At 43.0% G+C, this 16,603-nt stretch overlaps 3 protein-coding genes across 3 annotated transcripts in view; 2 read left to right on the top strand and 1 right to left on the bottom strand.

Annotated features, from left to right (window-relative positions):
• The window catches only part of LOC309336856 (zinc finger protein RFP-like), a 210,231-nt gene that overhangs the window by 62,518 nt on the left and 131,110 nt on the right, over positions 1-16,603 (bottom strand). The gene's annotated exons all lie outside the window — the stretch shown is intronic.
• Positions 3,776-16,603, top strand: part of LOC309336891 (zinc finger protein RFP-like) — a 106,564-nt gene continuing 93,736 nt past the window's right edge. Inside the window, exon 1 of the mRNA XM_081853370.1 lies at positions 3,776-4,052. Coding sequence (XP_081709496.1) covers positions 4,035-4,052 — 18 coding nt within the window. The 5' untranslated portion in view covers positions 3,776-4,034. The remainder of the gene's footprint in view (positions 4,053-16,603) is intronic.
• Positions 4,082-16,166, top strand: LOC309336843 (zinc finger protein RFP-like). Its single transcript, XM_081853251.1, has 7 exons — positions 4,082-4,630; positions 10,042-10,137; positions 10,738-10,968; positions 11,141-11,163; positions 12,756-12,877; positions 13,494-13,538; positions 15,285-16,166. The coding sequence occupies exons 1-7, from the start codon at positions 4,097-4,099 to the stop codon at positions 15,842-15,844; spliced, it is 1,611 nt and encodes a 536-aa protein (XP_081709377.1). The 5' UTR covers positions 4,082-4,096; the 3' UTR covers positions 15,845-16,166.

Raw genomic sequence — 16,603 nt, 5'->3', positions numbered from 1 at the left:
AACTCTTCACCTTGGTCTCGGATTCTGCCAGTCATCTCCGCCAGTTCCATATAGTCCATCACTTTCATGTGCCATTCTTTCCGGTTGGGTAAATCTAGTGTCTTCCAATATTTTGCAATGAGTATTCTTGCTTCTGTTGTTGCATACATAAAAAAAGTTCTGTCCTTCTTTGGCACCAATTGGCCGACCATGCCCAGGAGAAAGGCCTCTGGTTTCTTCTGAAAGGTATATTTAAGTACCTTTTTCATTTCATTATAGATCATTCTCCCAGAAGGTCTTAATCCTTGGGCATGTCCACCAAAGGTGAAAGAATGTACCTTCAGTCTCTTTACATTTCCAACATTTATTATCGGGCAAATGATAGATTTTTGCAAGCTTGACTGGTGTTATGTACCACCTGTATATCATTTTCATTATATTCTCTCTTAAGGCATTACATGCCGTAAACTTAATACCTGTGGTCCATAACTGTTCCCAGTCAGCCATCATAATGTTATGTCCAACATCTTGGGCCCATTTAATCATAGCTGATTTCACCGTTTCATCCTGAGTATTCCATTTCAACAGCAAGTTATACATTCTTGACAAATTCTTAGTTTTAGGATGTAACAATTCTGTTTCCAATTTTGATTTCTCCACCTGAAACCCATTTTTTTAATCCAAATTATAAACCTCCATTATTTGATAATAATGAAGCCAATCCCGTACTTTGTTTTTTAGTTTTTCAAAACTCTGCAGCTTTAATCTGTCTCCTTCTTGTTCCAATATCTCCCAATATTTTGGCCAATTGGCCTCCATATTGAGCTTTTTCAGAGCCTTCGCTTCCATTGGTGACAACCCCCTAGGAGTTTTGTTTTCAAGCAGATCCTTGTATCTTATCCAAACATTAAACAAAGCTTTCCTGGCAATATGGTTTTTAAATGCTTTATGTGCTTTGACCTTATCATACCATAGATATGCATGCCACCCAAATACATTGTTGTTGTTGTTGTTGTTTAGTTGTGTCCGACTCTTCGTGACCCCATGGACCAGAGCACGCCAGGCACTTCTGTCTTCCACTGCCTCCCGCATTGGTCAGACTCATGTTTGTAGCTTCGAAGACACTATCCAACAATCTCGTCCTCTGTCGTCCCCTTCTCCTTCTGCCCTCCATCTTTCCCAACATCAGGGTCTTTTCCAGGGAGTCTTCTCTTCTCATGAGGTGGCCAAAGTATTGGAGCCTCAGCTTCACGATCTGTTCTTCCAGTGAGCACTCAGGGCTGATTTCTTTAAGAATGGATCGGTTTGTTCTTCTTGCAGTCCATGGGACTCTCAAGAGTCTCCTCCAGCACCATAATTCAAAAGCATCAATTCTTCGGCAATCAGCCTTCTTTATGGTCCAGCTCTCACTTCCATACATCACTACTGGGAAAACCATAGCTTTTACTATACGGACCTTTGTTGGCAAAGTGATGTCTCTACTTTTTAAGATGCTGTCTAGGTTTGTCATTGCTTTCCTCCCAAGAAGCAGGCGTCTCTTAATTTCGTGGCTGCTGTCACCATCTGCAGTGATCATGGAGCCCAAGAAAGTAATACCTGTGAAAGTAATCACTGCCTCCATTTCTTCCCCTTCTATTTGCCAGGAGGTGATGGGACCAGTGGCCATGATCTTCGTTTTTTTGATGTTGAGCTTCAGACCATATTTTGCGCTCTCCTCTTTCACCCTCAATAAAAGGTTCTTTAATTCCTCCTCACTTTCTGCCATCAAGGTTGTGTCATCTGCATATCTGAGGTTGTTGATATTTCTTCCGGCAATACATTGTTAAAACCTTCTAAATCCAAAATGTCTGTGTTCTCAAGACTGTGTTCTCAAGAAGCAGCCATTCTTTCAGCCTAGATGGGCATCTCTCTGCTGGAGTCCCTATTCTCTTTTCCCCATTTTCCCCGGACATCTTAGATATATATTATACAAAAATTTAGATCTTGTATATATATATATATATCACACAAAGTCAGTCCACACAATGTTTCAGCCAGCCACCTGGGGGAGCACTTTCCCGCCTTCTTTGCTTTGGGAATGTAATTTTTTTAGCTCCCTCCTCTCCCCACGTCCCCCAACACACAGGAGGCAGCAGGAGAGCCCGAGAGTCTCCAGGCAGATATTCCAAAAGGCAAAGGGGAAGAGTTTATTTGTTCTCCCCCGTGTGTTTTCTTCTCTTCTTCTATCAGTCCATAAGGTTGTTTCAAACCACGCGCGGGTTGTGCAAGGCTCCCAAGTTCCTGAAATGTAATTTCGTGCTTCTCCTATAGTCAGGGTTTCTCTTTGCTTTCTCTTTGACTCTGCAGTCCAAATCTTTTTGCAAGTCCAGTATGGCTGAGACCCTCTTCACTTAAAATGGAGGAGGGCGGTGAATTATTTAGTGATTTGCCTCCGTCCGACAGAGACCCGTCCCAAGCCGATCAAAAGACACCTACAGTATTTTTCCCCCAGTAGTCATTTGCCTCAACACTTTGTAGTTCGTGTTCGAGGGCTTAAAAAGTAACACTCACTCAGCGGAAACTTTTTTCTGGGTTAAAAAGTAGTCTCATATACCAGAAAATGCAGTATGTTGAAGATCTGCCATGTAGCTACAAATTTAATCAATCTAACCCCCCAAAGGGGGAAAGGTGAAATGAGGAATGTGAGTGTTTGCAGAGAAGTGACAGTATGTGGAGGAATTAGGGAACAAAGAGAAGCAGGAATTGTAAATAAGTAAACAAGCGAGGGCATTTGGACAGAGCAGATCCACCATCTCCGTATCACCAAAAACAAAAGGTCAGAAAACTAAATGAAAATGTACATGAAAGAGAGAGATGCATTAGCTGAGAGTCCTGCGACTAGAAGACGCTTTGGATCCCTTTCATCTCTACACTTCTGTCATTCTTTGTGCTAATTTATACGTGGAGACAGCAAATTTTAAAATAAGCAGTACAATTGAAATAGAAAAATAGTCCATCTTACCGTAGCAGGGGGGAAAGTCTGTGTCTTCCCTCTCAGTATGCTGACTGGATGCTAACGGTGCCCATGGGCAGTGCCAGAGTGCCAACTGCTCTCCCTTCTCAGGGCTTTTTATCCTTAAACCCAACTTGGATTGGGTGCTCCTTCAGATACAGACAGTGTGGTGTAGTGGTTACGGCGCTGGACCAGGATGGGGAGTTCAGGGTAGACACACACAATAAAAGCACATGAAATCATAAACTTAAGTAAACACTCGTGTGGTTTTTGCTTTTTTTCCCTTTGGGCTTATTTACTTTAATTTTATTTTGATCTAAAAGCCTAATCATATCAGCTACAGTGTCCCGACTGTGGTAATTCAAAAGTCAAAGTTAGTTGTCCCCAAATCTTGTTAACATTTGGGACTGGAGCAACAGTGATTGCAAGAAGATAAAACAAATTCCTTCCAGTAGCACCTTAAAGACCAACTAAGTCAGTTCTTGGTATGAGCTTTCGTGTGCATGCACACTTCTTCAGATACCAAAATACGTATCTGAAGAAGTGTGCATGCACACAAAATACGTATCTGAAGAAGTGTGCATGCACACAAAATACGTATCTGAAGAAGTGTGCATGCACACAAAATACGTATCTGAAGAAGTGTGCATGCACACAAAATACGTATCTGAAGAAGTGTGCATGCACACGAAAGCTCATACCAAGAACTGACTTAGTTGGTCTTTAAGGTGCTACTGGAAGGAATTTGTTTTGTTTTGACTATGGCAGACCAACACGGCTACCTATCTGTAACTGCAAGAAGATACTATTTGAGAACTGGGGGTGGGAGACAGGAAACCAATTCTTCCCTCACTGATTCCTTCTCAAGTAAACAATTGTTTTTCTCAGTCTTTACTTCCTTCCTCTTCCTGCTCCTGTCAGTTAGTATTTGACCTTTTATTAGCCTCATGATGACCACATGGCTCTCCCATAAATTTTCGAGGGGACTGTAGTTAGTTAAGGGTGCTGGGAAGTGTAGCTTTTTAAGGTAAACGGCCATTGCCAAAATTCTTTGGCAGACACCATGCACTTTGAATTCACGGTACAGATGTGAAGCTGCACACTGTAACGGTTTCCCCCCGGCTTATGCTGTTTCTTTTCAAAAACTATAAGTCACCCAGAGGGAGGGAAAGGCCCGCCCTGTGGCTTGAAACTGGAGAAACGAAACTAAGGCTTTTATTCCCATTTCAGGCAGACGAAATGGCAGACGAGAGTCCAGTCCAGAACCTCTGCGAGGAAACAACATGCCCCATCTGCCTGGAGTATTTCACAGATCCAGTGACCATAGACTGCGGCCACAATTTCTGCCAAAGCTGCATCACCAAGACTTGGGGGAAATCAGACCAAGAAGCTTCTTGCCCTCAGTGCAGGGAACCTTGTCAGCAAAGGAATTTCAGGCCCAACCGGCAACTGGCGAGCATTGTGGAAATAGTCAAGAAATTCAGCCTTCAGATGGCCAGAGGGGCGGAAGCGCTGGGAAGGGTTTGCAAGAGACACCAGGAGCCCCTGAAACTCTTCTGCGAAGATGACCAAGCCCCCATCTGTGTGGTGTGCGACAAATCCAAGGAGCACAGGAAGCACAAAGTGATCCCGAAGGAGGAGGCCTTTGAAGAGTATCAGGTAGGGAGCTGTAGGATTGGGGACCAGACTTCCACGGGATCCTCAGTTATCCTAGGGATGGTGGAAATATTTCAGCCTGAGGGCTGCATTTTTCTCTTTGCGAAATTCGGGCAGGGCATGTGGGTGAGTGTTTGTGTCCTAAACGCTGCTGGTTATTGGGGCCTGAGGCAAAAGTGGACAGAGCAACACTTGAAAATTTCACCTTTTTGCAGTAAACTAGTTCCTACAAATGCTCTCATTGCTGTCTATGTTCACCATCTAAGTAAGTGGGAAGCATTGGTGGAGTTCAGGGACACATTCTAGTCAGGCAAAAAAAAGACTTGAGGAGGATGTGAACTGGAGCTGGTCAATGTTTCAGCCTGGGGAGAGGCCGGAAGCGACTTAGGAGCTGCAGGACTCACTATCTTCTACTGAGCATTCAGAAGTAGGAACATTCACAAGAAGTTCCAAGGGAACTTGAAAAATGATCATTTCAACCATCTCCCACCTTTTCCTGCCCCAGGAGCCCAGAGAACTACCGGGGCAGGAGAAGGCTGGAAGGCTGATCTGAGGGCTGTAGCTCAACAGTTTTTCTTGTTTTACAGAAGTATGTGTGTAATGTCTCTCGTATTTTTTCCATGTAACATTTTTACAAATCCGTTTCATTTGTTGAGACATTAGGGGGAGAGAAAAAAGGGGTGGAGGGGGGAAGATGGGTGGGGGTGAGGTGGAGTGGCGATGTTTCTATTATGCTTAATGTATGTAGGGTTTGGTGTCAGCGTTGCTCATGCTGTTCATTTGTGTTTCTTTGGTGGTGAGAGAGGTTGGGGTTGACCTAGGGTGTGGTTGTTTGTTTGTGGTTGGCTGTGGTGATCTTTGTTTTCGTGTGTGAGTGGGGTGGCTCCCCTTTATCACATACACAGCCCAACAAGACAATGACAATAATCCACCAACAGCATACAAATCAATATGGCTAACCTGATTCCTTTGCATTGTTATGTAGGGCTAGGGAAAGCCTTTGCCCCAAAGCAACTTTCTGCCAGTATAGAAAACAGACCAGAGGTCTGACTCTGTATGATCCAGGCTTGTGGAAGCATTTGACGTTCTCCAGGTCCCAGCAGTTCCACTTTTTCTCTAGTCTCAGAATTTATGTTGGGAAACAGATGTTATGCCCACCATTTTTTGCTCAGTGGTCTAGGAGGGCTGCCCGGTGGAAAGGTTGTCAGGAGCTTCAGCTGGTGGCCCAACTACGCCCCTATCTGGACATGAATAGCCTAACTACTGTTGTCTATGCTCTGGTAACCTTAAGGTTAGATGACTGCAATGCGTTCTACGTAGGGCTTCCTCTGAAGACGGTTTGGAAACTTCAGCTGGTGCAGAATTCAGCGGCCAGGTTGCTCACTGGAGCAAGACGGCTTGAGCATATTACACCAATCCTAGTCTGACTGCACTGGCTACGAATTAGTTACCAAGCCCAATTCAAAGTGCTGGTTTTGACCTATAAAGCCTTAAATGGCTCAGGACCACAATACCTCAAGGGCCACCTCTTCCCATATGAACCTACCCGTACCCTGTGATCATCTTCCGAGGCCCTCCTTCGTGTGCCCCCTCCCTGAGAGGTCAGGAGGGTGGCAACACGAGAACAGGGCCTTCTCTGCAGTGGCTCCCCACCTGTGGAATGCTCTTCCCAGGGAAGTCCGCCTGGTGCCTTCCTTATACACCTTTAGCTGCCAGGCAAAAAGGTTCTTTTTAACCAGCCCTTTGGTTGATTTGATTGACATCCTATGCCCTTTTAAAACGTGGTTCTTTTTTGGTGGGTATGGAGTTGTTTTTATTTTGATTATATATTTTGTGGTATTATATTTGTATTTTGTTTTGTGAACTGCCCTGAGATCTTGAAGTATAGGTCAGCAAATAAAGTAAGTAAGTAAGTAAGTAAGTAAGTAAGTAAGTAAGTAAGTAAGTGAGGTTCAAAGTAGCCCAATCTTGAATGCAGAAATCCTTAGCATTTCTAGGTAGGGCTGGGGATATACGGGACCTGAAATCCAGTCAGTACAGCCAGTACTGAGCTAGTTGGACCAGAGGTACAAATAACTCAGTGTAAGGCCACTTCCCCTCTTTCTAGATATGTCCAAAAACCCCAGAGCATAGGTATCAGGTATTAGCAATGTAGCCATGTGGCTCACAATTCTGCTGCAGAACCATATCAAAGCTTCCTATTAGCAGAAGAAAGGAGGAGCAAATGTTGTGAAGTTATGAGGGGTAAAGGATGTTATTAGGGCCAGTGTGGTTTCTTCTGGGGGAACTCGGGGGAACCAGCACCTTTACACCCCAAATGTGAAAATTGTGGCACTTCCTGTGATAACTTCATGGTGAATACTGGAAGCTGTTTTTCTTAAAAGAAAAAAAGAAAAAGAAGGAGCTCTGAAAAGGGCTGTGCACCAGCCACAACCTCTGGTTCGTACCCCAATTTAACTTTGGAAAAGAGCATGGTTTGGTGCAGAAAATGTGAGAGGGTGACTGACTTGGCTCAGGATCTGAATCCCATACAGATACTCTGTTTTGTGCAAACTTGGTATATGAGAAAACATTTTATATCTTACCCTGTGTCCACATAATTTTGAGTCCCCTTGATTCCCCCCATATTTAATAAGAAAATGATTTATTAACTATATAAATATGCATATGTGAACACTAATCTAATTCCACATTGAGAACGGAAGTTTCCTAGAAGCTGTACATGGACCCTTTTCAGCCTCTGTGTTCTTGGTTTCTTTTTCTTTTATTTATAAATTTTTATTAGGGTTTTTACAATATTACAAAATGAAAAAGAAAAAAGAAAAAATACAAAATAAAAATAGTTAAAAAACAATCAATCTTTTCATTGTTTATCTTTCATTTACTAATTCTCGGACCTCCTCATACCTCCCTTTTTTGTATTCCAATTCAATTTATTAGCTCAGCAGTTTCTTTCCCTCTTCATTCTACCCAGATCTTTAATCTTAAATTATTATAACCTTGAATTTTTACTTATAAAAAACCATTTTTTCATATTCTTTTATACCATTACAGCTAGAAACCACTTAATTTCAATCCAACATCATTCTAACATTCATTAATTTTACAATATCTCTGTAGAAAGTCTTTAAATTTCTTCCAGTCTTCCACTGACTCTTCTCCCTGGTCTCGGATCCTGCCAGTCATTTCCGCCAATTCCATGTAATCCATCACCTTCATCTGCCATTCTTCCAGAGTGGGTAAATCTAGTGTCTTCCAATATTTTGCAATAAGTATTCTTGCTGCTGTTGTAGCGTACATAAAGAAAGTTCTATCCTTCTTAAACACCAATTGGTCAACTATGCCCAGGAGAAAGGCCTCTGGTTTCTTCAAGAAGGTATATTTAAATACCTTTTTCAATTAATTATATATCGTCCCCCAGAAAGCCTTAATCCTTGGGCACGTCCACCAAAGGTGAAAGAATGTACCTTCAGTTTCTTTACATTTCCAACATTTATTATTGGGCAAATGGTAGATTTTTTCTAGCTTGACTGGGGTTATGTACCACCTGTATATCATTTTCATAATATTCTCTCTTAAGGCATTACATGCCGTAAACTTCATACCTGTGGTCCATAACTGTTCCCAGTCAGCAAACATAATATTGTGTCCAACATCTTGTGCCCATTTAATCATAACAGATTTCACCGTTTCATCCTGAGTATTCCATTTCAACAGCAAGTTATACATCCTTGACAAATTCTTAGTTTTGGGTTCTAACAGTTCTGTTTCCAATTTTGATTTTTCCACCTGGAAGCCAATTTTCTTGTCCAAATTATATGCCTCCTGTAATGGGAATTGGGGTTGCTTGTGTGTAAATTCCAAACTGCTCCAAGCTGCTTGTATAGCTGAAACTTTCCCCGGTTTGACAGCCCTAGCAGCGCGACTGTCTCAGTCACTGGCAGAATCCGTCAGTGGGCGTTTCCTGAACTTCTTCCAACATAAGAATTCCTTAACAGCAAGTCTCCGCCTCGCTTCTCTGCGCGGAAGCCTTCTGCGCAGAGTGGGCGTGCCAAGCGGTGGTCCTGCGCTCTCCCCACTGATCTCACTGGAAGAGTCTCGGAGCCTTCCCTCCGAAGTACTCTCAGCCTCTCCTTTCTTCCTGGTGTCACCTTGGTTTCCTTCCCCAGCGGAAGCTCTCTCTCTCTCCTTGCTAGTTCCCTCTTCGGCATCATTAGGGAGCCTTACCTCTCCACTCGGCTCCAATGGCAGTTCCCTGACACCTCCATTATCTGATAATAATGAAGCCAGTCTCGCACTTTGTTCTTTAGTTTCTCAAAACTCTGCAGTTTTAGTCTATCTCCATCTTGTTCCAAAATTTCCCAATATTTCGGCCATTTAACCTCCATATTGAGCTTTTTCTGAGCTTTCGCTTCCATTTGGTGACAGCCACCTTGGGGTTTTATTTTCCAATAAATCCTTATATCTTATCCAAACATTAAACAATGCTTTTCTAACAATATGGTTTTTAAATCCTTTATGCGCTTTGACCTTATCATACCACAAATATGCATGCCCTCCAAATACATTGTTAAAACCTTCCAAATCCAAAATGTCTGTGTTTTCAAGAAGTAGCCATTCTTTCAACCAGCAAAAAGCTGCTGATTCATAATAAAGTTTAAAGTCTGGCAGGGCAAATCCACCTCTTTCCTTTGCATCTGTTAATATTTTAAATTTTATTCTAGGCTTCTTGCCCTGCCAGACAAATCTTGAAATATCTCTCTGCCACTTCTTGAAACAGTCCACCTTGTCCACAATTTGCAATGCCTGAAACAAAAACAACATTCTAGGCAATACATTCATTTTTATAGCAGCGATACGGCCCAGCAATGAAAGCTTCAAATTTGACCATATTTCTAAATCTTTTTTCACTTCAACCCAGCATTTTTCATAGTTAACTTTAAATAAATTCCCATTTTTTGCTGTCATGTTGATCCCCAAGTATTTGACTTTCTTAACCACTGTTAAACCTGTCATGTTCTGAAACCTCTCTCTCTCAATTGGTGTTAAATTTTTCTCTAAAACCTTGGTTTTTTACTTATTCAGTTTAAACCCTGCAACCTGACCAAATTCTTGAATCAGTTCTAAAACCCTTTTAGTACTAGATTCTGGCTCCTGTAACGTCAATACTAAATCATCTGCAAATGCTCTCAGTTTGTACTGTTTGGCTCCGAATTGTATACCTTTAACCAACTGGTCCCTTCTAATCATATTCAGCAAAACCTCCAGGACCGATATAAAAAGCAGTGGGGAGACTGGGCAACCTTGTCGTGTCCCTTTTTCTATTGTGTTCTTGGTTTCTTGAACAGACATGCCTGTTACAGTTTATATCTCTGCTGCCAAAACTAACCCAAATGCCTTTTTGGCCACCCCAGGGTAAAATCCTGCGTCATTTGGAGTTCCTGAACAAACAGAGAGAAAAAATTCTGTCTTCTCAACTGAATGGGGAGACCGAAAGCCAGAATCTGCTGGTAGGTCCAAACCTTCTTGCCTCTCCAGGATGGTTATACTTAATTCTTCGCTTGCACAGTGTCCCAGGTTTGATCATTGGCATTATCAATTAAATGGATATTGGGTGGTAGAGTTGAGAAAGGTCTCTGCTTCAGACCTTGAAGAGCAGCTGCCTGCAAGTTTAGACAACATTCAGCAGGATAGGCTAAAATTGGTAGGGTTGTCTAGGGGCGAATGTAGTCCTTGAGTCCAAAAATGTCCAGCCATGCCAGCATTAATCCTTTAAGAATGAAGTGAACCCCCCAAAGCCAGTCTTCCTCCTTCTCGTCACTTCCTCACGGCCCTACTATTAGGCAGAGTGAGGTGGCCAAGGCAGGGAATAGAGAACAGCAGCAGCTTAATAGATCGGTAGGTGAGCAGCAGGAAAATACTGAGGACAGAGGCAAGCAAAGAGGTCATGTCCTGCTAAGTTAGCCTGCCTGCCGCCCTCAGCTGTGATTGATGTTCTATACCATTGTGAGTGTTGAAGTAAACATCAGCTGCCTTGCCAGTCAGCTTGTGCACATGGAATTAAGGGGACATCTAAACGTCTTTTTCTGGCCATGACTCTCTCCTTGCAGAAGCAGACAGACATGGAGAGGCAGGAAATCATGGCCGATTTCAAGCAATTGCACCAGTTTCTGGAAGAACAAGAGCACCTCCTGCTGGCTCAGTTAAAGGAACTGGACGATGAGATTAAAAACTGTAGGAATCAATATATTGCCAAACTCTGTGAGGAGATGGCCTCCCTTGACAACCTAATCAGGCAGCTGGAGGAGAAACAGAAGCAGCCAGTGACTGAATTCTTGCAGGTGAGCAATGGTGGAACAAAACCGTCCAGGTTGTCCTCTGGGGAAGGGCTGTTCATTGGTCTATAGAAGTATTTACAGTAGGCATGAGCACTTCAGTATTTGGTAATAATAAACTGCTGGAGGCAACTGGTGCAAGGGACTGAATTTCTCTCATTCTGTCTCTTCCATCTAGAATATGAGAAGCACCCTGGAAAGGTAGGTGGCTTTGATATGAATATGAAAATGAATAATATTAATTTCCGTCCTTGGAGGTAAGGGATAATTTTATTTGGTCTATACTTTCATGTGAACCAATCTAATTCACTGTTTACAGAAAAATAAGCAGATCAAAAAATAGTTACCTATCTGATTGCACACTTTTACAAATTTTGTTTTGGCTTAAAAAATCCACCCAAAACTGTGTATCTCATGCAGGGAAATGTACAAAAAGCACATTGGGGGATGCATAGAAGAACATACAAAATGGATAGGATTTTGGGGGGAGAATGTACAGTGGTACCTCAGGTTAAGTACTTAATTCGTTCCGGAGGTCCGTTCTTAACCTGAAACTGTTCTTAACCTGAAGCACCACTTTAGCTAATGGGGCCTCCTGCTGCTGCCGCGCCACTGGTGCACGATTTCTGTTCTCATCCTGAAGCAAAGTTCTTAACCCGAGGTACTATTTCTGGGTTAGCAGTGTCTGTAACCTGAAGCGTATGTAACCCGAGGTACCACTGTATATAAAATGCATATTTTGATGATATTTCTTCATCTACTGTATACTTCATATCATAGCAGAGTTGTTGGTGGTGATGGTGGATTATTAGATTTCTTACTTGCTCTCCACTGTCAGGTTCCAGGGCAGCTTGTGAATTAAAATACAATATTAAAAATAGTTAAAACAAATTACAATCCAAGAAAACTGGGTGGGTGCTAAAATACATCTCCTAGATGACAAAGGCCAGGGTAAAGAGAGGATCTTATTAGTTACTTGTGTGCAAACATAATTTGTTGGAGAAAATATTCAGTAAGGCTGTGCTCCAGATTCACCTGGATCCTCAACCAAGTTGTGCCGATTTATACCCTCTTCTGATCAGGTAGAAGCAGCGACAAATCACAACTTTGACACAAGTTAATCAGGCACTTCTGACCTAGCTGTAATTTTAAACATGGTACGGTATGCAACGTCTGCGTCAAAATTTCAGACAGATAGTTTGAAAATATTTCGACATCTTCACAGTAAAGTTTATTTTAAAAAAAGAGGTAAAATAGATTATGGATTGATCATTTATATGTAATTTTTAAATGAAAAAATGTGTATGTAAATTTACACTTTATACTCTCCACCCCCTTATACATCATTTTCTAGTTTGTCATAGGTCTTTGTAACGTTCACAGGGCAGACAATACCATTAGTTGCTATCACAGGGCTCATCCACAAGTCCGCTTTTCCTGTGATTTCTAGGCTCAGGTCCGAGAGGCTTTTCTTTTGTCCCTCCGCTTTTCCTGGGGAAACCTGCTGCTTATCACTGTATAGGGAGAAACATAAATCAGCAGAAAACCTGATAAATGTTTGCTTCTATTCAGCTGTAAATCCACAGAAAACCCGACTGACCTTTGTTCTGAGTCAGTGGTAAACAGAGGGGACTTTCGTGGGGAAAATGGGGGAAATGAAAGAAAAACCTGTCATGGACGAGCCCTTGGTATCTTCCTGCTGTTCCCACTTTTCTCCTTCATTCTGACAACTGAATTAAGAAAGACTTGAAATGACCTGATGAGCACAATAAACCTCACTTTCTTCTTCCTAGATGTAATGAAAATAAGAATAAAACCATCAATGCAATAGCATTTCCTCGTGGATTAAAACAGCAAATAGATTATTTCTCCAAAATACATCCTTTTTTGGAGAAGGAGACCAAGAAATTCAAAGGTAACAAGGGTCATTGTATGATGTTTTAGATGTGGGACAGATTAGATCAATAGATAGATAAATAGATAGATAGATAGATAGAGTTGCATGCCATGCCAATTTCCAAACGGTGAATATTCCAGGGGTCCTAGGCTGCTTCTCCAGGGTTCGAGTTTCCTATTGGCAAATGAGGCACAGCAGAGACTGTGGTGTCTTTAGGATTATGGTTTATTTACTCATATATCCAATCTGAGCCTACGATGGAGGGGTTCACAGGCACCCCAAGACAGTCTTGTTTCTCCCATAGCCCCAGCCTTGCATTCAAAACAGGAACCCACCATCGTGCTCTGATTCTCTTTCCATCTTGCTGCCTTTTACAGCCTGTCACATCCCTAAACTCTACTCGAAAACTCTGGTTTTGTCTTCTAACTCTCTCAGAGCTGGGGGAGGCAACTCTTCTCTGTGCCCCCCACCCTGAACATGCTTTCATAACACTGGAAGAGGGAGGAAGACGGAGTACAGTGGCTACATTTTAGATTTAGGCCTGAACACACTTGCAAACATTCTAAATCTAAAGCATCGCCCTTGAAGCCCAGTACGAGTATTGACTTTTTCCCCATTTCACTTTTTTCCTCAGACGTTGTGCTCTCTGGACCTCAAGGAAAGAAAGGTACATTTCCAGGTTTGGCAGATCTTTAAACAGTTTTTGCAGATGAGATATGGGAGGGTTTTGCACTTCAATCTCCCACCAGCACAAGATTGCTGGGGTCCCAAGCTTCCTCCCCTGGGTTCGTATTTCCTTTTGGGAAATGAGAGACAGCAGAGGCTGTGGTGTCTTTAGGACATAGGGTTTATTCCCACATATATAGAATCTGAGCCTACGATGGAGGGGTTCACAACACGGACACCCCAAGAGAGTCTTGTTTCTCCCACAACCCCAGCCTTGCATTCAAAACAGGAATCAACCCTCGTGCTCTGATTATCTTTCTGTCTTGCTGCCTTTTACACCCTGTCACATCCCTAAACTCTGCTCTACTTCAAAACTCTGGTTTTGTCTTCTAACTCTCTCAGAACTGGAGGACTGGGAAGCAAACAAGAGTAGCTGAAGCTTGACATTGGAGTGTTCTTTTTTCTATTTCTCTATTTAAAATTCTGAGTAATATTCATTATTTGGCATTGATTTTTCTGAAACACTCCCCCCGTCCCAATGTTTTCATAAAATGTAATGGGAATGCTGGAATGCTGTGGCTTACTGAAGTCAGCTGGGAGTTCACCACACCTCAGCTGGTGTGTGTTATGAGCACAGCAAACGGAGTCATCAGAGATTTCCTGCTCCCGACTGAACAGCATCTTCAGAGTTTGTTAAGGGGGAAACTCCTCCCACACAGTTCAAAGTAACCAAGTGTTTAATGCCTCCAGACACAAGACCAGTCCTTCTGGTCTGAAGTAAAGAGATGTACGATCAGATCCATTGACACTCATCACTGTGCTAGCTAATGCTTCTGTGCAAAACCCACGGCCTCTTCCCCTGAGTCTCACAGAGTCAGACCCTTGACAGCAAACGGGACAGGGCACAGACAAGACAGACAGGATGAAAGCAATGCCCCAGAGGCTACTATTCCTTTCTCTACATGGGGCACATTTCCTGGACCATTGGGAGGGTGAATTACTCCACAAGTCGCACACTCGACCTTTCTGGTGTTGCTATGGCAACCCAGGGCACCCGGCACCCTTATCTCAGGGCATCCAGTCGTGGGAAATGTGCTCCTCAAGGCATGAGCCCCAAGCACATTACAGCAACATGGAAGAAAGAGGTCAAACGATCATATACGATGGCTAAATTTTAGATTTTGGCATGAACACAGTTCCAAGCACTCCAAATCTAAGGCATTACCTTGGAGCCAAGTGTGAGTCTTAACTTCTTCCTCATATCAGTTTTGTTCCTTAAGCAAATATATGGTTCCAGATTGGGCAGCGTTACTTCAGCTGTCTGGACCTCCAGAAAAGAAAGTACCGTACATCTCCAGCTTGGGTAGGGTTCTTTGTTTTGGTTTTTACATGTGAGATTGGGAGAAAGGCTGAGCACAGGAGCACAGGAAGCAGCTTTTTTACAGAGCCAAGCCGTCGGCCCATCTAGCTTCATATTGCCAACAATGACTGGCAACAGCTCTCCATGGTTTTATCCAGGGAACTCACCCTACAGGATTTGAACCAGGGACCTTTGCAAGCAAGCCTCCCTCTGAGCTAGCATCCTTGCCCTCAAGGGGCGCTCCCTGAGTTTCTGAACTGACCTGCATGGGGGAGCGATTTCCCACCCCCCACCCCATTAGTACATTGGCTTTTCAAACCTCCTCCTCACTCAGAGCTGCAGAAAACTTGGACGCAGGTTTGGGGCGCTGCCTCTCTAATTATTTCCTTTCTCTTGTAGGTGAAGACATGGCCATTCCTAAACTAGTCCTAACAGTGTATGTCCAAGCAACAGCCCAATCAACATATGGCCAAGCAGCATTTAAATTTGGTCCAAGCATGTATATGAGCCAACCATTGGTTGCCTCCAGATTCTCAAATAACAACATTAATTGTTGTTCCTATGTTATGGGAGTTGAGAGAATCACCTCAGGGACTCATTCCTGGATAGTGGACGTGGGGGACGAGAACTTCTGGGCTGTGGGGGTTGTCAAGGAGTCTTTAAGGGGTCACAATATTGACCATTTGAATGATGGAATTGGGATCTGGGCTATTGGGAGGATTTCTAATAGTGCATATTATGCTTCCACTTCTCCTGGAATATCTCTGGGACCATCACCCTCGGCCAGCACACAACACCTTACCTTTGCGAGTTGGCCAAAGAGAATCCGTGTGCTTGTGAACTATGAAGCAGAAGTAATACTCTTCCGTGATGCTGACTCAAATAATAATCTCTTTACCTTCTCCCGTGCTTCGTTCTCTGGGGAGAAAATCTGCTCCTTTCTCTGTGTGGGGAAATGAGATGAGGTTGCCATTTGGTGCAAACTTGACAGGCCAGCGGGAGGTGCCAAGTCCTTTAAAACCAGGGGTGGGTGGGGAAGTTTAAAAAACAGCGTAGGGGGTCAGGAGGAAGGAACTGAATCCTCTCCCCACAAAGACATTCCTCCCTCAAACGTCTGGGGAAAGAACTTTTTTTTGGGGGGGGGGGAGTATGTGTGGTGTGGAAAAGGCTCAGGATATTAAGTCCCTGCCCCAAACTGCCAACTTCTTTAGAGGGAATTAGTAACAGTCTGACTCTATCATGCAGTATTATTGCTGTCAAGTCTGAATGGGCCCTGCAGGCTTTCTCCTCCAAATAGCGTTCTTTTTATAATTGTTTAATTGTTGTCACTCACTCTAGGACCTGATGTCGAAAGGTGTGTAAGAAACCTTGTAAATAAATAAAAGCAATTCCGTTTACTGCATATATGCGTGCCATTAATCGCTTAATGTCCAAGCTGCTCAGGGTGTGGTAGTGGCCCAAAGGGCTATAATGAATGTGATAATGTGAACCCCTATAAATCCTTCAATGTGCTTCTAATAGAGAAGTTATGGTAAACTGTTCCTTTAAGAAACTGAGGGTTTTGCAAGATGCCGTCCCCCACTGGGACAGAAGGGCAGCTAATACGTGAATCACAAAGATGCAGCTCATAAGGTAGAACACAAGTTGATACACGGTGCAAATGGCTGCACGTAACACAGGTTCCCAACATGCATACTAACACAATGTAACAGAGCACG

Source organism: Podarcis erhardii, assembly GCF_964252035.2.
Source record: "Podarcis erhardii genome assembly, chromosome: 2".
NCBI lineage: Eukaryota > Metazoa > Chordata > Lepidosauria > Squamata > Lacertidae > Podarcis > Podarcis erhardii.
The sequence above is the reverse complement of the archived record's forward strand: the minus strand, read 5'-3'. Positions and strand labels throughout refer to the sequence as shown.

Coding starts and splice junctions, on each gene's coding strand:
- LOC309336843 (XM_081853251.1), top strand. CDS start 4,097: ATGCTGTTTCTTTTCAAAAACTATAAGTCACCCAGAGGGAGGGAAAGG. Junction 10,138..10,737: donor CCGAAAGCCAGAATCTGCTG/GTAGGTCCAAAC, acceptor CTCTCCTTGCAG/AAGCAGACAGACATGGAGAG. Junction 10,969..11,140: donor CAGTGACTGAATTCTTGCAG/GTGAGCAATGGT, acceptor TCTTCCATCTAG/AATATGAGAAGCACCCTGGA.